Source organism: Sapajus apella, unplaced genomic scaffold (genome assembly GCF_009761245.1).
Source record: "Sapajus apella isolate SASKATOON/1434 unplaced genomic scaffold, GSC_monkey_1.0 scaffold22, whole genome shotgun sequence".
Lineage (NCBI taxonomy): Eukaryota > Metazoa > Chordata > Mammalia > Primates > Cebidae > Sapajus > Sapajus apella.
Genome location: NW_022436962.1, coordinates 28,949,208 through 28,974,992, shown reverse-complemented (window position 1 = coordinate 28,974,992; position 25,785 = coordinate 28,949,208). Strand labels below are relative to the sequence as shown.

At 37.7% G+C, this 25,785-nt stretch overlaps 1 protein-coding gene across 19 annotated transcripts in view; it reads left to right on the top strand.

The window, feature by feature from the left end:
• CDC42BPA (CDC42 binding protein kinase alpha) overlaps positions 1 to 25,785 on the top strand; it is a 327,338-nt gene that overhangs the window by 86,953 nt on the left and 214,600 nt on the right. For all 19 annotated transcript variants that reach the window (XM_032289464.1, XM_032289476.1, XM_032289477.1 and 16 more), the window contains exons 3-4: positions 1,213 to 1,296; positions 13,620 to 13,715. In XM_032289464.1, the coding sequence (XP_032145355.1) occupies positions 1,213 to 1,296; positions 13,620 to 13,715 (180 nt within the window). The remainder of the gene's footprint in view (positions 1 to 1,212; positions 1,297 to 13,619; positions 13,716 to 25,785) is intronic.

The following is a 25,785-nucleotide window of genomic DNA, read 5'->3' as shown; positions in this document are numbered from 1 at the left end:
TTGGGAGAACAGTAATTGACCCATCATTTCTCCAAATATGACAGAAGACTAAAGTGATTGTGTTTGAAATTGAGATACTTCTTTTTCTTTCTCACCATTTTGATTGATGAAAAACTATAATCACAGTCATTTTAACCACTTATAAACAATTACCAAAAAATATTCAGTATTTATAAACTTATTGTAATTACATGGTCATATTACTTTTATTGCAGTCTGATTCAAATATAAATTTATTAAATAACCTTGATATGCACATTTGCTATTAAGGTTTTTTTTGGCACTTGAATTTAAACCTATTCTCTAATTTTGGAAATATCCCATTGAATAGCAGTTTGAAGATCTGCTGCATATAGTTTGACCTCCCTTTCTGCATGTTAGGGTAGCATTTCTCTTCCTCCTCACCCACCTCCAGTAACTGGAAACAGAATCGCTCAACCTTTGTCTTCCTCTTTTGTAGGTGAGCCTCAGGCCTATGGTAGATCCAATGAGCTGGAAGTGCACTTAGAAATTATCTGGTTAAACTGAAGCAGAGAGATAGAAATAGAAATGTCATCAGTTTGTTGAGAGTGAGAAAGGGATTTTATTTATGCATTTGATAGTTTTTGATCCACAATTGAAATATAAAATACAGAAATATATGTTCCTTTTTGGAAGGGATGTGTAAAGTCTAGTTTTTGTAAAATTATTAGTTTTAATTGCTCTCTAGGTTTGTGTATGTATATGTGTGTATGTGGATTATGGTATAGTATTTAAGAGTATGTGGTATGAAAAATAGGATTGTTTTCAGTTTATTTCATATTGTTTGATCTTCAGAACATATTTGTTTTGGCAGCAGGCCTTCCTTGTAACATGGTATTGGAATTTTGCATGCATTATTTAATAAGCTCTAGTTCTTTCCTGTTGAACATTTTGTTCAGTTTCTAATGATAGTAGATACTGAGTTTAAATTTCAGAGCAGAAAACTTGAAAAGGGGGATATAATGTATACTTACCAACTAATACAGTGTTCACAAATACAGTTATTGGTTTGGCATGTGTTCACTAACTTTTTCATCTGACAACATTATTTAATTTAGGATCTTAGAATTTGAACTGCATTGAAATAATTGATAATTGGTACTTACTTTTTTGCAGAGAGGAAAAAGGAAAATGGATGGCTGAAAAAAATATTTGTCATTTTAAAATTTATATTTCTGTTATCTTTTCTAGGTTGCTGTAGTAAAACTAAAAAATGCAGATAAAGTATTTGCCATGAAAATATTGAATAAATGGGAAATGCTGAAAAGAGCTGAGGTAAGAGTCTTATGTACTAGAATATATAAGTATTTTAGAAATATTTTTCAGGAACTATATAATTACATAGAACTCATTAAATATTATTTGGTAACATTTATGGTGAATTTTTAAGGCATAAAAGACAAGTTCAACACAATTATGATATGATAAAGGTTACAATCCATAATGCTAATTTAATATAAGTGGGATACTAAATGGAAACCCTTGTAATGTGGGGCTTATGCAGCTATAATTAAAGGATGGGTGCAGACTACACTCTAGAAAGACATTTTGTAATGATTAATTTCTAATATGACATTGCTTGTATCTTGTATATATTATTTTGTATTTATCTGTATTCTGTTACAAGCAAAAGTCAGCAGGAGTTTTGAACATGCCCTCTAGGAGTTCTGTTTAATGCTGATTATGCAGTCACTTTATATTTTGTTTTATGTTACAGAAGTTATAGTAAAATCTATTAGTGCAAGAATTGCCAGCATTTTAATGTAGATTTGAGGGAAGGATTGGCTGGAGTGATGTTAAAAATATCCAGCACCTGGTATGGCCTGGTCAGAACTGATGTCATACATAGATTTGGGGTGAAGTTCTAGGGGTCCCCTGCTGTCCTGTGTCATGGTGAATGGTTGCATGGGGTAGGCATTCTGGGGCTTCAAGGAAGCAGAACTTAACTGGTTTAGAATTCTGTCAGTATTTTAACTGGTAAAAGGTGATACTGATGAGCAGGCTGAATGTTAGCCCTGGAAGTTGGCAAGATTTGTAAGAGAATAAAGAGAAATTTGCCCTTAGAAATCTTTGTTTATCCGTCAGCACTTGTAGCAACCCAAAGATGAACAGACATAATACGGAAAAGCAAAAAGAGTTCCCATGATGACAGATACGGTGGCATTGAAAGTAAAAACTTCATTATTTATTTCTTTGGAGAAATTTGAAAACACAAAGAAGAAACTAATAATCACTTTTGTTCTTTTACCCAAAATTAATAACATTTTGGTCAAGTTTTTGCTTCTAGGTTTTTTTTTAAACTCGGGGGGAAAAAAACCCTCTGAAGAGAAGCACAAATATATTATTTGTAAAACAAATAGTATCATATACTGATAAAGCTAACATGTTCTTTTACCACCCACGTCCATCCTTTCTCTACCTCCCAGAAGTAATTATTACTTTTAAAGTATTATTTATTCATTAGACACTTCTCTGGTTTTATATATTTAGGAGATATAGGTGCAGATTTCTTACATGCATATATTGCATCATGGTGGAGTACGTATCTAGTGAACCCGTCACCCAAATAGTGAACATTGGACCCAGTAGGGAACTTTTCAACCTTCACACCCTTCCCACCCTCCCACCTTTTGTAGTCTGCAATGCATTATTCCACTTTGTATGTCCATGTGTACTCATGGTTTAGCTTCCACTTATAAGTGAGAACATGTGGTACTTGGCTTTCTGTTTCTGAGTTTTTTTCACTTAAGATAATGGCCTCCAGTTCCATTCATTTTGCTGCAGAAGATAAGATTTCCCATATATATATATTTTTTAACATATGTATGCACACACACATACATACATGTATGTATACACACACCATATTTTCTTTATCCAGTCCTGCGTTAATGGGCACTAAGTTCGAATCTGTGACTTTGCTATTGTGAATAGTGCTGATAAATGTTTGAGTACAGGTATCTTTTTGATATAATGATTTTTTTTCCCTTTGGGTAGATACCCAGTAGTAGTGGGATTGCAGGATGGAGTGGTAGTTCTATTTTTAGTTCTTTGAGAAATTGATGTACTGTTTTCCATAAAGATTGTACTAATTTACATTCCTATTAAGTGTATAATTGTTCCTTTTTTCTCTGCATCCCTGAGAGGTCATTATGGTGTAGTAATATCCTGTTTGACAAAGTACCTGGGAGCTTTAATGTCACAGGTATCACCGGGATATGTGCCAGTGTCCATTATATTCAGCAACCTTAGTTTTTACTTTTAATTTCCCTAAGACTGAATTGTCTTAACTGTAACTGGTTGGATTTCTCAAGGAGTAGATACCAAGATTGAGCTACTTGTGCAGTTATTTGTTAGGGATTTCTTTTGAGATCAACACCTGTAGAAGGGAATGGAGGGAAATAGGACTTGTAAAGTTGTCCCATCAGCCTGAGTTGATTCCACTGGGAGCTCTGTAGCAGAAATGGCCCTTGAGAAGTGTCCTACATTAGGTCAGAATGTCTAGACCTTTATACACCTGCCCCCATTAGACAGTGGACATGAGCTACCCCTGAAGGACATGACCTTAGACTGGTAGGCTTTCTTCAGCGGATGCGAACACTGAAGGTGTGACAGCATTCCCAGGAGCTGGAGCAACGAATCCTGTTATTATAAAATAGGAAATAATCAGCCAGACATGGTGGCACACGCCTGTACTCTTTCAATTTTTTGGAGGTCAGTATTACACTGATAGAAAAACCTGACAAGGACCACACAAAGTTTAAGATAAATATTCCTCATGAATATAGATGCAAATATTCTTAACAAAATATTAGCAAATACAATTCAGCAATATGTTAAAAGAATTATATATGATGTCCAAGTATGGTTTATTGTGGAGATGCAGGACTGACTCCACATTGAAAGGTACACTCCTCGAACTATTTGAGAAAACTTTTATCTTTTAGGCAGAAACTCTGCATTGAAACTTTTTGTTTTTTGAGATGGAGTCTCTCTCTGTCGCCCATGCTGGAATGCAGTGGTGCAGTCTCAGCTCACTGCAACCTCTGCCTCCTGGGTTCAAGTGATTCTCATGCCTCAGCTTTCCAAGTAGCTAGGATTACAGGCATAAGCCACTGTGTCCAGATAATTTTTGTATTTTTAGTAGAGAGAGGGTTTCACCATGTTGGCCAGGCTGGTCTTGAACTCCTGAGCTCAGGTGACCCACCTGCCTCAGCCTCCCAAAGTGCTGGGATTACAGGTGTGAGCCACCACATCCAGCCTTCAGTGAAACTTTTAAAGAAGAATTCACTTTAAAAGTAAAATTATATTTCTCTGTTTGAATAAGCAAATCTTTTTTTAAGAAAAACAAAAACAAAAACAAAAACATTACGTTTATAAAAACTCTTCTGACCGTGACTTATCCAGCTTTGGAAAACTAGACATAATAAATTACAAATGAGCAGCAAAACTTTTTATTTGTGTATTGTTGATGCCTTAAAACAACTTTTCCAAAGTTTACATCCAACTTATTTACCTTATTTATTTCTGTTTCAAACCATATGTCAAATGTATAGTTAATGAGATACGGGTTACTGAAAGGTGCTAGGAAGCCTCCTCTCTTTCTATACCTGGGCAGAATAGTATACTAATATAATCATTGTCCAATAATTTTACAGATTTATCATTTACAAACTATGCTAGTTTATCACCAATAACTCTACAGGTTTATAATTTACAGACTTTGCTAGTTTATCAACAGCCTCCTAAATTAATTAATTAACTACTGCTCCCAATCTATTCTGTAAATTTTACTTTTTAATATTTGTTCAGTTGAGTACTGACTTTGCTCATTAAGAAATGTCCTTACTCATTTCATGGGGAGATGAAGTATAGCTTACAGAACACACTCTGTCTTGATGCTTAAACCTTTTGTAAAACATACTTTAAAAATATTTATATTTATTTATTGAGGCAGAGTCTTGCCCTGTCGTCCAGGCTGGAGTGCAGTGTTTTGATCTTGGCTCACTACCACCTCTGCCTCCTGGGATCAAGGGATCCTCCCACCTTAGTCTCCCAAGTAGCCGGGACTACAGGCACACACCACCATACTCAGCTAATTTTTGTATTTTCTGTAGAGATGGGGGTCTCGCTACGTTGCTCAGGCTAGTTTCAAACCCCTGGACTCAAGTGATCTGTCTGCCTTGGCCTCCCAAAGTGCTGTGATTACAGGTGCGAGCCACTGCACTGGACTGAGAATTAAACCTTTCTAAGGCTCCATTTTCTCATGTATAAACTGAAGATAATAAGGTCTCATAAGTAGGGTAACAGTATATTGTAGTTTATCTGTGACAGTGCTGATTTATGCCTATTGTTTTATTAGTTTTTCTATTGTTGTTATCCTTGTTTGGTTATTTTTATAATTGTTACTATTAGTAATAGTAGTAATGAATCGAGTTAATGAATTGAGTTAATTAGATTTGAACTACCTGTACCACCTGACCTGCCACCTACATTTAAAAAGACAATGTAAGTACTACAGGAAGTAAAAAATGAACAAATGCAAGTTCCTTTTCTCCTTCAAATACCCCCAGTCCTTCTGTCTTAAGTAGATCATTCTGTCTTAAGTAGATCAAACAGCTTTTCTAGGGTTTCTTATTTATCCTTAACAGAAAATTTTATTATAATGAAATCATATTATAAGGCTGAATTTTCATATTGCTTTTTGACTTAAAATATGTATTAGATTTTTCCACTTCCATATTTAATATATTTATAATATCTCATTGTTTATTAATAGCTTCATTATACTGAATGGCTATATATATTATTTATTTATTTATTTTTTGAGACAGAGTCTTGCTCTGTTGCCCAGGCTGGAGTGCAGTGGCATGATCTTGGCCCAGCTCACTGCAGCCTCCTCCTCCTGGGTTCAAGGGATTCTCCTGCAGCAGCCTCCTGAGTAGCTGGGATAACAGGGGCCTGCCATCACACCCGGCTGATTTTTGTATTTTTAGTAGAGACAGGGTTTCGTCTTATTGGCCAGGCTGGTCTTGAACTCCTGACCTCAGGTGATCCACCTGCCTTGGACACCCACAGTGTTGGGATTATGGGTGTGAGCTACCGCACCCTGCATGAATGCTATATTTTTTATTAGGCTGAATTTTAAAAAAAAGTTTATGGGCATTTCAAATGTTTTCTTAGTTTTATTATTTAGAACCATGTTGCAATAAAATGTTAGGTATACTGGAGTACTTTTGTGAGTTTATCTGTAGTTTGAATTCTTACAAAGATAAGTGTCAAACAGTCAATACATTTCATTATTTTACCATTTAACTAGCTGCATGTGTTTGGCCAAGAGAAATTTCAAAACAGGAAAGAAACTAGTGCATCAAAACTAGTCATGCTACTCAAGAAGTAGATCCCAGTAAAATTTAAAACAGTTTTACTATGAAATGCTGTTACTCAGAGATATTGTTGTGGGCTGCCCTGAGGCACTTCAGCTTGTGTATACTGAAGTTGAAATGATTTCACGGATAATTTGTACTTGAAGGGATTATCATTTTATACTTGACCTAGAACTTACCCACTTCTCAAATTAAATTCCTTGCTTGTCGAACTCTGGGATTTTAGGAGGGGAGGGGAGACATTTAAACTTTGATAGCTATTACTGCAATAAAATTATCTTCTATAAAAGTTGGACCACTATTGTCTTTGCACTCATCGTATGTAAACATGCCAGTTGTGGACTTTACCAAGTTATTTCTAATTTTAAAATTATATTAAAAACTTTTTACTGAAAAATAAGTTAAAAATGATACGTCTCGTGTTTGATTTGGACATCACATATATATTACAATGAAGACTTAAAAGTGAATTGATGTCATGGTGATATTTAGAATTATATTTTGCAACTTAAAATTTCACTCATTTAGATTTTAAAAATGAAAAATGTTTTTTCCTTCAAATATTAGAGAAAGATTCAATTATTATTTGAAAGAATTTCTCTGTGATAGTATTCTATGGAAGAGAGTAGTCTTTATTCCTAGTATATGATAAGCCAAAGTAGATAAAATCATCAGTGGATTTTTTTTCTTTTTAACTCATGCTCTCCAAGTATCTGCAGTTTTGATGTGCAGTATAAGATTGTTAATCTGACGAGTGCATCTTATGAATATGGTGAAGGGAATCCTGTGACAGCCTTCCAGAATTACATTTATGTATGTAGTCCTTAGAAACTTCTGTTTCAGCATAGGCATTTCTGTTTCTCTTTATCCCAATAGTCCATTAAGAATAAAATTTAAATAATACATGACTGAATTTTTTTTTTTTTAAAAGGAAAACTGTAGCAGTTGAAAACATCACAGTGGCAAGCAGAATGTTTGGATGAAAATTTAGTTGAGAAGTGAATGAATCTGAGGAAGTGATATGATCTACAGTAACCCTTCCTACATGTTTGTTATTAACACATTCTTAGATATCAAATATTCTGTTTTTAAAGGGGGGAGATAGTGTTTAGTTGTTTTTTTTTTTTGTTTTGTTTTTTAAAGTAGTGAAGTAGATGTTACTATAGCCTTTAAGCATGGTGAATCCTCAGAGCATCTCTATGAATATATGTACCCTGGGTATATGTGCGTCATGATTTAGATGATATTGATCTAGAGCAGGGCTTCTCAGCAGGGACTCTATTGATATTTGGGGCCAGATAATTCTTTGTTGTAAGGGTGGTTGTGTGCGTTGTAGGTTATTTAGCAGCATCCCTAGCCTCTACCCACTAAATGCCAGCAGAACCCATCCTTTCCCAGTTGTGACAAGCAACTGAGAGCAGTGTGATATACCGAAGCAAAATGTAGCCTGTGGTTTATATCTAGACTCAGGATTCAAGGTATTGATAGGAATCATTTAATAGCTAAATATTTATGGATAAAATCTTACGATGTCTGGGGTTTGCTTAAAAATATGTATATGCACCTGTGTATGTGATGCTAGGGGATGGTAGTAAGTGAGTAAGGGTGTAAATGAAATAAGATTGACCAAGAAAATAATTGTATAAGTTGAATACGTTAGGAGGAGGGGTTTTTATACTACTTTCTCTACCCTTGTATATGTTTGAAATTTTATATCATAGTTTATATTGTTTATTTTCTTATTTTAATTAATTTTTTTTTTTAAGAGACAGAGTCCCTTTTTTGCCCAGGCTGGAGTGCAGTAGTGTGATCTTAGCTCACTGCAGTCTCAAACTCCTAGGCTCATGTGATCTTCCTGCCTCAGCCTTCCAAGTAGCTAGGACTACAGAGGTGCATGCCACCAGCCTGGCTGGGATTCCCCGCGCCCCGCCGTAGAGACAGGGTCTTGCTGTGTTTGTGCAGGCTGGTTGCAAGCTTTAGACCTGAAGCGATCCTCTCACCTCAGCTTCCCAACGCATGGGATTGCAGATGTGAGCCACTGCCCCTGGCCTATATTTTTTAATTTTTAAATAATTTTTTTTGTAGTTAAACAGTTTAGCATAGATTAGAACTCAAAGCTTAATATGTTCTGTTGACTAAAATCTTTGGAGCTTTTTTTAGTTTTGAGTTATCACTCAAATGAAATAATGAATGTTTATTAAATTCTAGCTAGAATGTTTATAAAATTTCAGATTTCCATTACAGTGAGACAGCCAGGAGAAAGTAGTCTCCTAGGCTCTGACAGTCTTTACAAACTCTCTAAAATGTTAGCAGTAAACTGTAACCTCGAGTTGGTTAAATTATAAAACAGGACTTAGTACTATGTATGTAAAGTGATTTCTCTTTTCCTGTTAAAGTGAACCAAAGTATAGTGTTGCAGATTTTAGTAATTTAATTGAAGGTAAAATTGCCCATTTGTTTTGGTCAAGCTTTATTTGTTTTAATGTTTATTATGTTGTTATTTAATGCACAACTTTAGAAATTCTATTTGGTTAAATAAGATTTGTGGGTATACATGCATAGAAAATGTTAGGGCCAAATGAATTACAATGTTGATTGTTTTGTAGATCATGGCTGTTGAATTTACCTTGTGGGATATAATAATTAAGCACTTAATATCTGTATAATACGGAGTATTAATTTTATAGTGTATCTGGAATATGGTATAGCCATCAAGAAAAAAAAAGGTAGATTTTTATGTATTGATACAGAAGGATCTTCAAATTCATTGTTACTTGAAAATAACAGCTTACAGAGCACTATAAATATAAACTCATTTGTATAAAGACCAACTAATATAGGGGAGGTGGGATGTGAATATATAATGTGTAATGTGTTGTGTGTGTTTGTGTGCATGCATGCTTATATAGACACAGATTTTTTGAGAGGATTCTGAACAAAGAATTAATAGTACTGGACACAACAATTGGGCATTGAAACTATGGAAATGTGACTCAAGGAGACTTACTTTCTTAGAGTTATCTTTGAAGTTTCTGTCATAGGGTTGTTATTTTTTTTGTTTCTTTTTAGTTAAAAATTAAAGATAGGCTGGGTGCGGTGGCTCATGCCTATAATCCCAGCACTTTGGGAGGCTGAGGCGGGTGGATCACGAGGTCAAGAGATCGAGACTATCCTGGTCAACATGGTGAAACCCCATCTCTACTAAAAATATAAAAATTAGCTGGGCATGGGGGTGAACGCCTGTAGTCCCAGCTACTCAAGAGGCTGAGGCAGGAGAATTGCTTGAACTCAGGAGCTGGAGGTTGCGGTGAGCTGAGATTGCATCATTCCACTCCAGCCTGGTTAATAAGAGCGAAACTGTCTCAAAAAAAAAAAAAAAAATTTAAAGATAATGTATTACAGAAATGATACTTAAAATTCATTTTTAGGCTGGGTATGGTAGCTCATAGCTCATTTTTATAATCCTAGCACTTTGGGAGACTGGAAGATTGTTTAAGCCCAATAGTTTGAGACCAACCTGGGCAAGATAGTGAGACCTCTTCTCTAAAAAGAAAAAAAAAATTAGCTGGGCATAGCGGTGTGCACCTGTAGTCCCAGCTGCTCAGGAGGCTAAGGTGGAAGGATCACTTGAGCTCGGGAGCCTGGGCTACAGTGAGCTGTGATTGCACCACTGCACTCCAGCTTGGGCAGTAGAGATCCCATCTCAAAAAGGAAAGTAAGAAAATTATTTTCTATTTTTGATCATACATTTCTAGGTTCTCCAGGATATACTTTTATAGTAATGGAAATGTATTCTCAGAATAAACTACAACATTAAAAAATCAATTTGAAAAAACAATCCATTAGAGAAAATGGACAAAGGAAGTAAACAAAAGACAAAGTTCGGGTGTCAGATAAGTGTATATAAAGTTATTTATCTGCACCTGTAATTAGGAATATGTTATTAATTAAAGGAATATATTTCACATCCATCATGTTGGCAACAACTTAAAAGCCTAATAATGTCACATATAGTTGAGGATGTGGGGAAAAGCAGAGCTTTCATATGCTGGGTGGAGGAGTAATTGGTCTAGCACTCAGGAAAGAAAATTGGCTGTCTCTGGTAAAGTTGAAATTAGCGTTGAGTATTTCTGTTTCTTTTCTTTTTCTTTTTTTTTTGCATCTGATTTATTATTAAAAATTAAGTTCTGGGTTACATATGCAGAACATTCAGGTCTGTTACATAGGTATACATGTGCTATGGTGTTTTTGCTGCATCCATCCCCCGTCATCTGCATTAGGTGTTTCTCCTAATGTTATCCCTCCCCAATCCCTCCACCCCCTGCTTTCCCTCCCTTATCCCCTACTCCTCCTGACAGGTCTTGGTGTGTGATGTTCTCTTCCCTGTGTTCTTATTGTTCAACACCCACTTATGAGTGAGAACATGCAGTGTTTCGTTTTCTGTTCTCGTGTCAGTTTTCTGAGAATGATGGTTTCCAGTGTCATCCATGTCCCTGCAAAGGACATGAATTCATCCTTTCTTATGGCTGCACAGTATTCCATGGTGTATATGTGCCACATTTTCTTTATCCAGTCTATCAATGATGGGCATTTAGGTTGGTTCCAAGTCTTTGCTATTGTACAGTGCCGCAATAATCATATGTGTGCCTGTGTCTTTATAACAGAATGATTTACAATCCTTTGGGTATATACTCAGTAATGGGATAGCTGGGTCAAATGGTATTTTCTAGTTCTATATCTTGAGGAATTGCCACACTGTCTTCCACAGTGGTAGAACTAATTTACACTCCTGCCGACAGTGTAAATGCGTTCCTATTTCTCCACATCCTCTCCAGCATCTGCTGTCTCCTGATTTTTTAATGATTGCCATTCTAACTAGCATGAGATGGTATCTCAGTGTGATTTTGATTTGCATTTCTCTAATGACCAGGGATGATGAGCTTTTTTTCATGTTTGTTGGCTGCATAAATGTCTTCTTTTGAGAAGTGTCTGTTCATATGCTTTGCCCACTTTTTGATAGGGTTTTTTGCTTGTAAATTTGTTTAATTTCTTTCTAGATTCTGGGTATTAGCCATTTGTCAGATGGGTAGATTGCAAAATTTTTTTCCCATTCTGTTGATTGCTGGTTCACTCTAATGATTGTTTCTTTTGCTGTGCAGAAGCTGTTAAGTTTAATTAGATCCCACTTGTCTATTTTGGCTTTTGTTACCATTGCTTTTGGTGCTTTAGTCATGAAGTTCTTGCCTATGCCTATGTCCTGAATGGTTTTGCCTAGGTTTTCTTCTAGGGTTTGTATGGTGTTAGGTCTTATGTTTAAGTCTTTAATCCATCTGGAGTTAATTTGTGTATAAGGTGTAAGGAGGGATGTAGTTTCAGCTTTCTACAGATGGCTAGCCAGTTTTCCCAACACCATTTACTAAATAGGGAATCCTTTCCCCATTGCTTGTTTTTGTCAAGTTTGTCAAAGATCAGATGGTTGTAGATGTGTGGCATTACTTCTGAGGCCTCTCTTTTGTTCCATTGGTCTATCTCTGTTTTTCTATCAGTACCATGCTGTTTTGATTACTGTGGTCTTGTAGTATAGTTTGAAGTCAGGTAGCATGATGCCTCTAGCTCTTTTTGTTTTTGTTTGCGAATGAAAGGAGCCACACAGCTGAGGATGTCTGAATGTGGATAGACATTTGCACATCTTACAAGGTTATTACAGCTCATTCTGTTGGATCATAAAGGTAAAATGGCTTTTTGGATGGCCAAATCTGAAGCTAAAGCAAGAGCAGTCCAGTGTATGGCTTTCCCAGCCAAGCCTTCTGCAGAGATTTAAGCTGCTCATGGCTCTTGTGTTTATCACATTCAAGGTGATAAACTTGCAGGACAGAGTTGGTGTCTCTGAGACCACATGGCCAGCTCAGGCAGATTCAAGACAACTCCTGTGATCCACCAGAAGGTGATCCTGGACAGGAAGCAGGCGCTGGATTCTGGGCAGGGATTTTGGAGGCAAGGGTGGCCAAGCACTTCACCCAGGGCCCCAGGTCGCAGAAGGCCTGGTGCTTTGCATCCCACTCCTTCTGCTCTGCCTCTGCCGCTGCCAGCAGGCTTGGTTGCTTGCAGCCCAAGCGCCCGGAAAAGAGTCTAGTATTTCTATTTCTAAGCCTATACAGTGGAGAAACTCTTACACATTTGTACAAATATGTTTACTGCAACATTGTATATAATAATACAAAACTGGAAATAACCTATGTTTCCATGGTTGGGTGTTGCATAAATAAATCCTAGTGCATTCAAACAATGGTATGCCATAGCAGTTAAAAGAAGAACAGTCATTCTTGAGAAAAAAACAAACAAACAAAAAAACGGATAGATAAAATTATACCGTTCACATAAATCTTTTCTTGTTTTTTTTTTTTTTTTTCCTGAGACAGGGTCTCTGTTCTGTCACTCAGGTTGGAGTGCAGTGGTGCCATCTTGTCCCACTGCAACCTCTGCCTCCTGGGTTCAAGCAATTCTCCAGCCTTAGCCTCCCAAGTAGCTGGGATTACAGGTGTATGATACCACACCTGGCTAATTTTTGTATTTTTGATAGAGACAGGGTTTCACCATGTTGCCCAGGCTGGTCTCAAACTCCTGAGCTCAACCGATCTGCCTGCCTTGGTCTGTCAGAGCTCTGGGATTACAGGCATGAGCCACTGTACCCAGCCCATGAAAATTTTCAGAACACCAGCAAATCTATTGTTTATAGACATAGAGATGTAAGATCAAAGCATGTTATTGGTGGACTATCCACTGACTTCAGATTATTGGTTACAACATGTGCAAAAGGGAAGACAATGGGTTCACTGATTGGAGTAGGAGTAGGAAGATCACAATTTATATTCTATTTCTTTTAAAAAAAATCAGAAGTAAATATGGCAAAATGTAGACATTTATAGTATCTGGATGGTGGGTTGGTCCATGGTTCTTAAATTATTCTGCGCGTTTTTCTGATAGTTTTGAACTATAAAAGTATTTGTTAATATAAAGTATATTTTTAAAAGGTATTATTCCAGTAGCCCAGTTTCTGAGGGTTCTTTGAAACTTGTGTTATTGAAAAGTCTTATAAAAACCAAGTGTATTCCTTTTCCAGAACAGAAATAATATAAACATACTAAGTAATTCTTTGCATATTTCTTAGTTTTACATAAAATATGCTCTAAAAATTTTCTTTTTGCTTTTCAGACAGCATGTTTTCGTGAAGAAAGGGATGTATTAGTGAATGGAGACAATAAATGGATTACAACCTTGCACTATGCTTTCCAGGATGACAATAACTTAGTAAGAATCATTTTTGTATTTCTATGTACTATTTTTTTGTTGTTGGAAGAATTAGCATTATTTTTATTTAAGCATTGTTTAAATGTAGGTTTCATATAGAAAATTACTGCATTTCACACAGAGTAGGTTGTTCACTTGATACATGTTTTTTTTTTTTTCCCTCTCTGGAAATTTGATACCTTTTCATTGGAATTCTTTATGCTAATAAGCAAGTCAAAGCTAAATCCAGACATTTAATTTCTATTAGTTAAGTTCCGTAGAAGGTCTTCAGGAGTTTTTAATGATTTTCCCAATATATTTTATTCATAGTATTCTATTGCTTTTTAGAATTTTACATATTTTTCTAAGTGGCTATGTGCTATGTTAAATAGAGCCACATTTAAAACATAGGATATGTCTGATTTTATATTGAGATAAGACACTTCACAAAAGTTGAGAAAGAGCTTGGAGGAAAATTCAAAATATTAGAAACACTGCCAATTGAGAATTAATAAGAATGAAGAGATAAATGAATGAATAGGAAAATAAGATTAAATCTATCACAATTGAGGATGCAACTGCTTGGCCTGCTATTCGAGGCTCCACATTGTCTGACCCCGATTTTTATTTCCAGGTTTATTCTTTAGCATACGTGTATTGAAATCCTCCTGTGTTACACACTACACCAAACACTGAGATATAAAAATTAATGGGATATTTTTCAGTCATTTGACAAATACTTATTGGATTGACCTGTTGCTTTCCCCCTTCTACCTTCTTTCATGATGTGTGTCTTTCTTTCCTTTCCCTTTCCGTTTCCTTCTACTACTACTTCTTTTCCTTCCTTCCTTCCTTCCTTCCTTCCTTCCTTCCTTCCTTCCTTCCCTCCCTCCTTCCTTCCTTCCTTCCCTCCCTCCCTCCTTCCCTCCCTCCCTCCCTCCCTCCCTCCTTTCTTTCTCTTTTTCTTTCTCTCCTCCTCCTCCCTCCTCCCCCCTCCTCCCTCCTCCTCCTGCTTTCCTCCTCCTTCTTTTTCTTCTCTCTTCTTCCCCCCTCCCCCTCCTCCTCCTTTTTCCTTCCTCCTTCCTCCTTCCTCCTCCTCCTCCTTCTTCTTCTTTTCTTTTTCTTTTTTGTTTTGGATGGTGTCTCCCTCTGTCACCCAGGCTGGAGTGCAGTGGTGCTGTCTCAACTCACTGCAGCTGCCTCCCAGGCTCAAATGATCCTCTGATCTCAGCCTCCTGACTAGCTGGGACTTTAAGTGTATGTCATCATGCCCAGCTAATTATTTGTGTTTTTGGTAGAGATGGGATTTCACCATGTTGCCCAGGCTGGTCTCAAACTCCTGAGCTGAAGTGATCCACCTGCTTCAGCCTCCCAAAGTGTTGGGATTACAGGCGTGAGTCACTGCGCCTGGCCAGGGTCTCTTTTCTTATTCTTACATTTCCATGAGGGGAACCAGGCAGTAAATCCAAAATCAAGTAATATTTTCAGATTATTTCAAATGGAAAAATAACTACTTTTATTCAAAGATAAGTCAGTAAAGACTCTTCTAAGACAAATAGTAATTAGCTAAACCAAGAAGAAGATGGAGAGTGAGGGCTTGGTAGGCAAAAGTATAGAGATTTGAAGTCAATACTTGTTTGTATTGATTGAAGAGGCTTGGGGAGAAGGGAGGCAGGAGGGGGAACTTAAATAGCTAACATGTTCTTATATGTTCTGCTAAGCAAATTAGACTTTTGCAACCATGTTTTTTGATTGGGGGTGGTCATGAAACTCTTGTGTATGTTTTTAAATTTCATTATATCTGAGAGCCTAGACAATATAGCATGTTACAATAAAACTGCCCAGACTGATCTGTTGCCTTCCTCCTCCTACCTTTCATGGTTTCTCAGGAGTTCCTCACAGATCAAAGTATGAAACCTACTGTTTTAAGACTATAGGAAGGTTTGTGACTGGAAAGGACTAGGGTTGTTTGAGAGATGAGAGGAAGGCCAGTGTGATTATAGTAACCAAGGAAAGAGAGGTATAAAACGAGCCTTTGAGAGCATAGGTCATATAGATCATGCTGAGGAGTCAGATTTTACTTGAATTTCAGGAAGAGTTTTATGGAGAGTGAAATAATCAGTTTTACATTTTACGTGGAACATGCTGACAGCATTGTGGATTATGGATTTCAGTGATAAAACTAGAGGCAAAGACACTGGTTAGGAGACTTTTACAAATTCAGGTGACAGATGGGGAGGACTTGAATAAAGTTGATAATATCCAAGTAGTGATGAAGATGAGAGGATGGTTTCACATTACTATTTAGAAAGTAAAATAATTAGAACTTTATGTGTTTGAGTGGATGTCAATGGAGGAGAGAGGAGCCATAATGATTCTCGTTGTTTCCAATGCCTGACTTATGGGACTCAGTGGTCATTGAATTGAATTGGGGAATAGAGGAGGAAGAGAAGATTTAGAGTAGGGGGAAAATGATTTGTTTAATTTGGTAGATGTTTGGTTTGAATTGTAGTGCGATCCATTCACTGGGTTGGATATATAAGTCTGGTGCTCTATATATAGAGTGAATAGCACTGCACATCTTTGAGTCCTATTTTATAGGTCAGGTTTTGGCAGACTGTGGGCTGCAGCTGAAATCTGGCCTACCACTTGTTTTTGTAGAGCCTCCAAGCTAAGAATGTTCTTTACATTTTTAAATAATTGAAAAAAATCAAAAGAATAATACTTTTTGGCACATGAATATTATACTAAATTCAAATTTCAGTCTCCCTAAAATTTGATTTTAACACAACTACACTTACAGATTTATGTATTGTCTGTGGCTGCTTTTGTGGTACAATGGCAGAGCTGACTAGTGACAGAGACTGGCACTGTGACAAAGGGTAACACAGTGTATGTGTTACTCTCATTTTGCACTGCTGCTTAGTACGCTATAAATTGCAGTGACACATAGTTATAACTTGATAGTATTTTGAATGCTATGCATATTGCTGTACCCCATAACATTTTATTATTATTTTTCTTAATAGTGCATACTCATCATGACAAAATAAGGCAAGAAGTCTTCAGATATTAGGCTTTTAGGCACGGTTGTGTGGATTATTTTGTTATGGATTAAATGGCAGAGTATTGTGTTTATTATGCAACCACACTACGATAATACTAATACAATATACATCTACATTTCCAGACTAAGCATTCATCACACATTCCCAACTCACAGAGTATCTATCGCAGCAGAACTTCATAAAAATAAAAATGAAAATGAGTGTATCTGTAGTAAGTTTCTGAGTAGCTCATTTGTTAGCCAAGCAAGGAACGCCACTTACTGATGTAGAATTAATTAAATCATGTTTGACTGCAGCAGCTGAGAAAACATGCCCAGGGAAAATAAACTTGTCTAAGACTATGTATGAGCCTTTTCGTGATAACAATTGCTCAAAGAATTGAGGGCACTGCTAGCACATCAACGTTTGATTATAAAACCAGAGAAATGTGTGGATATTTGTTTTTTCTTATTATGTAAGTACTTACATTATATCCCTGATTTTACCTTTTGGCTTGCCAAGCCTAAAGTGTTTATTACCTGTCCCTTACAAAAAAGTTGGCCAACTCCTGTTGTAAATAACAGTGAATAAAAGGAGTAAATGAGAATAACTGAGTAGTGCTTGTAAAATGTGAAAATAGGCCATGCGTGATGGCCCACGCCTGTAATCCCAGTATGTTGGGAGGCTGAGGTGGAAGCATTGCTTGAGTCCAGGTGTTCAAGACCAACTTGGCTTCAAGACCCTTTCTCTACAAAAAAAGTTTGGTGTAGTGGTACACACCTGTAGTTCCAGCTACTTGGGAGGCTGAGGCAGGAGGATCACTGGAGCCCAGGAAGTTGAAGCTGCAGTGCAGTGAGCTATGATCACACTGCTGTACTCCAGCCAGGGTTGGAGACCCTGTCACTAAAAAACAAAAAGAAAAAGTGAAAACAAATGTGCCTGGAGAAGATAGATAGAGGGACCCAAGAGGAAGAAAACAAATGGAAATGATCAGAGCAAGAAAGAGAATCAAGGTATCGTACCATTGAAACTAAGAGTTGGTGGAGGAAATGGTCAAGTGTTAAATATAGTGTTTGACTCAAAAAAAAAAAAAAGTAGGAAATATTGTACTCGCTTACAATTCCTACATTTCAGCCTCAGGGGAATATCCTTCATTCTCAAACGTACTCTGTACTTTACATTTTGCCCTTGTTTTTGGTGTCTGTGATACATTTAATACCAGTACCATTCCTCTTCCCTGTTCCTGTTAAAGTCCAGCTAGTACTTTTAAACTGTGCCCAAATTCATCTTAAAATAGTCATTTCCAGAATTGCCCATTGAAATTTATCTTTCTCATCTCATTCTGACTTTACATTTTAAAATTATTAATATTACATAACTAATACATGTATGTATATATCTCTGACTTTTTAAATACAACTTCAAAAAACATTTACATCTTCAGCTAAAATGAAATTAAAAGTTTTTCCAACCCCACCGGAAACAAGGAAAAAACTTAAAGGTTTATATAGCTTTTAAAAAAATCATACATATATATATATATAAAATTGCACTTTAGGTTCTGGGGTACATGTGCAGAACGTGCAACATTGTTGCATAGGTACAAACATGGTGAAGTAGTTGGCTACCTCTATCCCCTGTCACCTATATCTGGCATTTCTCCCCATGTTATCCCTCCTCAAACTCTCTACCCCCTGCTGTCCTTCCCCTATTCCCCTGCAACAGACCTCAGTGTGTTATGCTCCCCTCCCTGTGTCCATGTGTTCTCATTGTTCAACACCTGCCTATGAGTGAGAATGTGTGGTGTTTGATTTTCTGTTCTTGTGTCAGTTTGCTGAGAATGATGGTTTCCAGATTCATCCATGTCCCTTCAAAGGACACAAACTCATCGTTTTTTATGGCTGCATAATATTCCATGGTGTATATGTGCCACATTTTCCTTGTCCAATCTATCATCGGTGGGCATTTGGATTGGTTCCAGGTCTTTGCTATTGTAAACAGTGCTGCAGTGAACATATGTGTTCATGTGTCTTTATAATGGAACGATTTATAATCCTTTGGATATATACCCAGTAATGGGATTACTGGGTCAAATGGAATTTCTATGTCTAGGTCCTTGAGGAATCGCCACACTGTCTTCACAGTGGTTGAACTAATTTACACTCCTACCAACAGTGTAAAAGTGTTCCTATTTCTCCACACCCTCTCCAGCATCTGTTGTCTCCAGATTTTTTAATGATTGCCATTCTAACTGGCATGAGATGGTATCTCAGTGTGGTTTTGATTTGCATTTCTCTAATGACCAGTAATGATGAGCATTTTTTCATATGTTTGTTGGCATCATTATATGTCTTCTTTTGAAAAGTGTCTGTTCATGTCCTTCGCCCACTTTTGAATGGGTTTGTATTCTTCTTGTAAATCTGTTTTAGTTCTTTGTAGATTCTAGATACTAGCCCTTTGTCAGATGGGTAGATTGCAAAAATTTTTTCCCATTCTGTTGGTTGCTGGTTCACTCTAATGATTGTTTCTTTTGCCGTGCAGAAGCTGTTAAGTTTAATTAGATCCCATTTGTCTATTTTGGCTTTTGTTGCCAATGCTTTTGGTGTTTTAGTCATGAAGTCCTTGCTTATGCCTATGTCCTGAATGGTTTTGCCTAGGTTTTCTTTTCAGGTTTTTATGGTGTTAGGTCTTATGTTTAAGTCTTTAATCCATCTGGAGTTAATTTTAGTGTAAGGTGTCAGGAAGGGGTCCAGTTTCTGCTTTCTGCACATGTCCAGCCAGTTTTTCCAACACCATTTATTAAACAGGGAATTCTTTCCCCGTTGCCTGCTTTTGTCAGTTTTGTCAAAGTACAGGTGGTTGTAGATGTGTGGCGTTGCCTCCGAGGCCTCTGTTCTGTTCCATTGGTCCATATCTCTGCTTTGGTACTAGTACCATGCTGTTTTGATTACTGTAGCCATGTAGTATAGTTTGAAGTCAGTTAGCATGATGCTTCCAGCTTTGTTCTTTTTGTTTAGGATTGTCTTGGCTATGCGGGCTCTCTTTTGGTTCCATATGAAGTTTAAGGTGGTTTTTTCCAGTTCTGTGAAGAGGGTCATAGGTAGCTTGATAGGGATAGCCTTGAATCTTACTTTGGGCAGTATGGCCATTTTCATGATATTGACTCTTTCTAACCATGAGCGCAGTATGACCATTTTCATGATATTGACTCTTCCTAACCATGAGCATGGAATGTTTTTCCATGTTTGTGTCCTCTCTTATTTCCTTGAGCAGTGGTTTGTAGTCCTCCTTGAAGAGGTCCTTTATATCCCTTGTTAGTTGTATTCCTAGGTATTTTATTCTCTTTGTGGCTATTGTGAATGGCAGTTCATTCTTGATTTGGCTGTGAGTCTGTTATTGGTGTATAGAAATGCCTGTGATTTTTGCACGTTGATTTTGTATCCTGAGACTTTGCTGAAGTTGCTTATCAGTTTCAGGAGATTTTGGGCTGAGACGATGGGGTCTTCTAAATATACGATCATGTCATCTGCAAATAAAGACAGTTTGACTTTCTCCTTTCCTATTTGAATGCCCCTTATTTCTTTTTCTTGCCTGATTGCTCTGGCTAGAACTTCCAATACTATGTTGAATAGGAGTGGTGAGAGAGGACATCCTTGTCTAGTGCCATATTTCAAAGGAAATGCTTCCAGTTTTTGCCCAGTCAGTATGATACTGCCTGTGGGTTTGTCGTAAATAGCTTTTATTATTTTGAGATACATTTTGTTGATATCTAGTGTATTGAGAGTTTTTAGCATAAAGGGCAGTTGAATTTTGTCAAAGGCCTTCTCTGCATCAAGTGAGATAATCATGTGGTTTTTGTCTTTGGTTCTGTTTATGTGGTGGATTACGTTTATAGACTTGTGTATGTGGAACCAGCCTTGCCTCCCCAATATGAAGCCTACTTGATTGTGATGGATAAGCTTTTTGATGTGCTGTTGGATTCAGTTTGCCAGTATTTTATTGAAGGTTTTTACATCTGTGTTCATAATGGATATTGGCCTGAAGTTTTCATTTCTTGTTGAGTCTCTGCCGGGTTTTGGTATTAGGATGATGTTGGTCTCATAAAATGATTTGGGAAGCATTCCCTTTTTTTGGATTTTTTGAAATAGTTTCAGAATGGTACTAGCTTCTCTTTGTATGTCTGGTAGAATTAGGTGTGAACCCATCTGGACCTGGGCTTTTTTTGGTTGGTAGGCTATTAATTGCTGCCTCAATTTCGACCCTTTTTACTGGTCTAATCCGGGTTTCAACTTCTTCCTTGTTTAGGCTTGGGGAGGGTGCAAGTGTCTGGGAATTTATCCATTTCTTCCAGGTTTACTAGTTTATGTGCATAGAATTGTTTTAGTAATGTCTGATGGTAGTTTGTATTTCTGTGGAATCGGTGGTGATATCCCCTTTATTGTTTTTTATTCCATCTATTTGATTCTTTTCTTTTCTTTTTTATTAACCTGGCTAGCGATCTATTTTGTTGATCTTTTCAAAAAAGCAGCTTCTGGATTTGATTTTTTTGAAGGGTTTTCTGTGTCTCTATCGCCTTCAGCTCTGCTCTGATCTTAGTTATTTCTTGTCTTCTGCCAGATTTTCAGTTTTTTTGATCTTGCTCCTCTTGCTCTTTCAATTTTGATGACAAGGTGTCGATTTTAGATCTTCCCTTGCTTCTAATGTGGACATTCATTGCTATAAATTTCCTTATAGACACTGCTTTAAATGTATCACAGAGATTCTGGCACATTGTGTCTTTGTTCTTGTTGGTTTCAAAGAACAGCTTTATTTCTGCCTTCATTTCATTGTTTATCCAGTCAACATTCAAGAGCCAATTGTTCAGTTTCCATGAAGTTGTGTAGTTCTGAGTGAGTTTCTTAATCCTGAGGTCTAGTTTGATTGCACTGCGGTCTGAGAGACTGTTTGTTATGATTTCTGTTCTTTGGCATTTGCTGAGGAGTGATTTACTTCCAATTATGTGGTCAACTTTAGAGTAGGTGTGATGTGCTGAGAAGAATGTATGTTCTGTGGATTTGGGGTGGAGAGTTCTGTAGATGTCTAAGGTTTGCTTGGTCCAGGCCTGAGTTTAAGTCCTGGATATCCTTGTTAATTTTCTGTCTTGTTGATCTGGCTAATATTGACAGTGGAGTGTTAAATTATCCCACTATTACTGTGTGGGAACCTCTCTTTGTAGATTGTTAAGAACTTGCTTTATGTATCTGGGTCCTCCTGTATTGGGTATGTATATACTTAGAATCGTTAGCTGTTCTCGTTGCATTGATCCATTTACCATTATGTAATGCCCTTCTTTGACTCTTTTGATCTTTGTTGGTTTAAAGTCTATTTTATCAGAGACTAGGATTGCAATTCCTGCTTTTGTTCGCTCTCCATTTCCTTGGTAAATCTTCCTCCATCCCTTTATTTTGTGTCTGTGTGTGTCCTTGCATGTGATAGGGGTTTCCTGGATACAGCACCCTGATGAATTTTGACTTTTTATCCACTTTGCCAGTCTGTGTTTAGCCCATTTACATTTAGGGTTAATACTGTTATGTGTGAATTTGATCCTGCCATTTTGATGCTAGCTGGTTATTTTGCCCATAGTTGATGCAGTTTCTTCATTGTGTTGATGCTCTTACCATTTGGTACGTTTTTGGAGTGGCTGGTACTGGTTGTTCCTTTTCGTGTTTAGTGCTTCTTTTAGGAGCTCTTGTAAGGCACCCTGGTGGTGACGAAATCTCTCAACAATTACTAGTTTGTAAAGGATTTTATTTCTCCTTTGCTTATGAAGCTTAGTTTGGCTGGATATGAAATTCTAGGTTGAACATTGTTTTCTTTAAGGATGTTGAATATTGGCCCCCACTCTCTTCTGGCTTGTAGGGTTTCTGCTGAGAGATCCTCTGTGAGTCTGATGGGTTTCCCTTTGTGGGTAACCCGACCTTTCTCTGGCTGCCCTTAGCATTTTTTCCTTCATTGCAACCCTAGTGAATCTGACGATTATGTGTCTTGGGGTTGCTCTTCTTGAGGAATATCTTTGTGGTGCTCTCTGTGTTTCCTGGACTTGAATATTGGTCTGCATTGCTAGGTTGGGGAAGTTCTTCTGGATAATATCCTGAAGTGCGTTTTCCACCCTGGATTCATTCTCTCCGTCACATTCAGGTACACTTAACAAACATAGATTAGGTCTTTTCACATAATCCCATATTTCTTGGAGGCTCTGTTCATTTCTTTTCACTCTTTTTTTTTTTTCTAATCTTGCCTTCTCATTTTATTTCATTGAGTTGATCGTCAGTCTCTGATATCCTTTCTTCTGCTTGGTCGATTTGGCTATTGAAACTTGTGTATGCTTTGCAAAGTTCTCATGTTGTGTTTTTCAGCTCCATTAAGTCATTTATATTCTTCTCTAAGCTATTTAATCTTGTTAGCATTTTGTTGAACCATTTTTCAAGATTCTTAGTTTCTTTGCACTGGGTTAGAACATGTTCTTTTAGCTTAGAGAAGTTTGTTATTACCTACCTTCTGAACCCTGTTTCTATCAATTTATCAGACTCATTCTCTATCCAGATTTGTTCCCTTTCTGGTGAGGAGTTGTGATCCCTCGGAGGAGGAAAGACATTCTGGTTTTGGGTGTTTTCATCCTTTTTGCACTGGTTTCTTGCCATCTTTATGGGTTTATCTTCTGTGGTTTTTGTAGTTGGTGACTTTTGGATGAGGTCTCTGAGTGGATGTCCTTTTTGTTGATGTTGAAGTTATTTCTTTCCATTTTTAAATTTTCCTTCTAACAGTCAGGCCCCTCTACTGTAGGACTGCTGGAGGTCCACTCCAGACCCTGCTGGCCTAGGGAATCACCTGTAGTGGTTCCAGTTTTTTTGTCATCTTTGTCCCAGAAGGATACCCGCCAGATGTCAGCCCGAGCTCTCCTTTATGAGGTATCTCTTTGGATATATGGGAGTCTGCGGGCTGCTTGAGGAGATAGTTTGTCCCTTATAGGAGCTCAAGTGCTGAGCTGTGAGGTCCATTGTTCCATTCAGAGCTGCTCTGCCGATATGTTTAAGTCTGCTGCAGTGGAACTCATAACTGCCTTTTTTCCCAGGTGTTCTGTCCTGGGAAAGTGGAGCTTTATTTATAAGTTCCTGACATGCTGCTGCCTTTTTTCAGAGATGCCCTGCCTAGCAAGGAGGTAGGCTAGCCACAGTCTGCCAGCAGAGGCATTGCTGAGCTGCTGTGGGCTCTGCCTGGGTGCTGTGTGAACTTCCTTGTGGTTTTGTTTACAGAGGAATAGTTAGAACTGCCTTGGTAATAGTGGTCTGCCTCAGTAATGGCAGACTGCATCGGTAGTGGCAGACTGCCTTGGTAATGGTGTACGTCTTTCCCCCCATAGAGCTGGACCGCCTGTGCTTGCTGGGAAACTCTCAATCCAGAGTTTCAGATTGCTGGTCTTTGTGGGTGTGGTAACTGCCAAGCCTGATCAACTGGCTCCCTGTTTCAGCCCCCTTTTTTTCAGTAGAATGGACAGCTCTGTCTCCCAGGCATTCTGGGCGCCCTTTGAAACGGCCACCCAGATTTGTGTGAGTTTTTGTGCAGAGACCCCGCCTCTACTGGCTGAAATAACTGTGCTGGAAACTCCTGGCGCTTTTCAGCCTGGTAATCTCCTCGTCTGTGGGCAGTAATAACTCTTGGAAATGCAGTGATCACTCACTCTCTGCATGGTTCTTGCTGGGAACTGCACTCCAGAGCTGTTCGTATTCGGCCATCTTAGATCCCTCAAGGTTTATATAACTCTTAATAGTCATGGGATTTATCTGATTGCAGGCCAGATCTAGGTGTTCAAACAATTTCATTATATTATTTGTCCTTTACATCCCATATATACTTACAGAGCATAGTAAATTTTTTATACTACAGATTGTGACCCATTAGTGAGTAATAAAATCAATTAAGTTGGCTACAAGCAGCATTTTTTTTTTTTTTTTTTTTTTTGAGACGGAGTTTCACTCATGTTACCCAGGCTGGAGTGCAATGGCGCGATCTCGGCTCACCGCAACCTCCGCCTCCTGGGTTCAGGCAATTCTCCTGCCTCAGCCTCCTGAGTAGCCGGGATTACAGGCACGCGCCACCATGCCCAGCTAATTTTTTGTATTTTTAGTAGAGACGGGGTTTCACCATGTTGACCAGGATGGTCTCGATCTCTTGACCTCGTGATCCACCCGCCTTGGCCTCCCAAAGTGCTGGGATTACAGGCTTGAGCCACCGCGCCCGGCCAAGCAGCATTTTTTTTTAAGAGACAAGATCTTACTCTGTTGCCCAGGGTGCATCTTACTCTGTTGCCCAGCCATAGTTCACTGCTGCCTCTACACCTGGGCTCAAGTAGTCCTCTTGCCTCAGCCTTTTGAGTAGCCGGGAATATAGGTGTGTGCCACTGTGCCCCAGTAACTTAAAAAAAAAAATTTTTTTTTGGTAAAGATGGGGTCTCAGTTTGTCACTCAGGCTCATCTTGAACTCTTGGCTTCAAATGATCCTTTTGGCCGGACCTCCTAAAGTGCTGGGATTACAGGCGTGAGCTACCATGCCCAGCCCATAAGCTACATTTTAAAAAATTAAATAGAATAGAAAATGACAGAACTCATGACAAGTAGTAAGAGTGCATATGGTCTCATGACACATTTCTTTTATGATATACCAAATTATCATGCAAGCTTTATATATTATTGTGGGTTATAGTGAGAATTGTTTAAAAGCCATAACATAGAGCTTTGTATGTATTAGTTGCACAGTTGTTAAATTGAATAGAATGATGTTTTAACTGCATTTGTTATACATAATATAAAAAATTTTAGAAATGGTTGTATCATGCAAATATAATCTGCATGGGTTTTGTTAACAACATTTTAAGAGGAAATTAAAACATATCCCACATCTTTGCCTAGAAAATTATAGCAGTGTATCATAATTTTAAAAATGTTTCTAAATAGTGAATAAAATCCACAATTACAGTGTATTCTGTAGTAGAGAAATGTAACACTGCA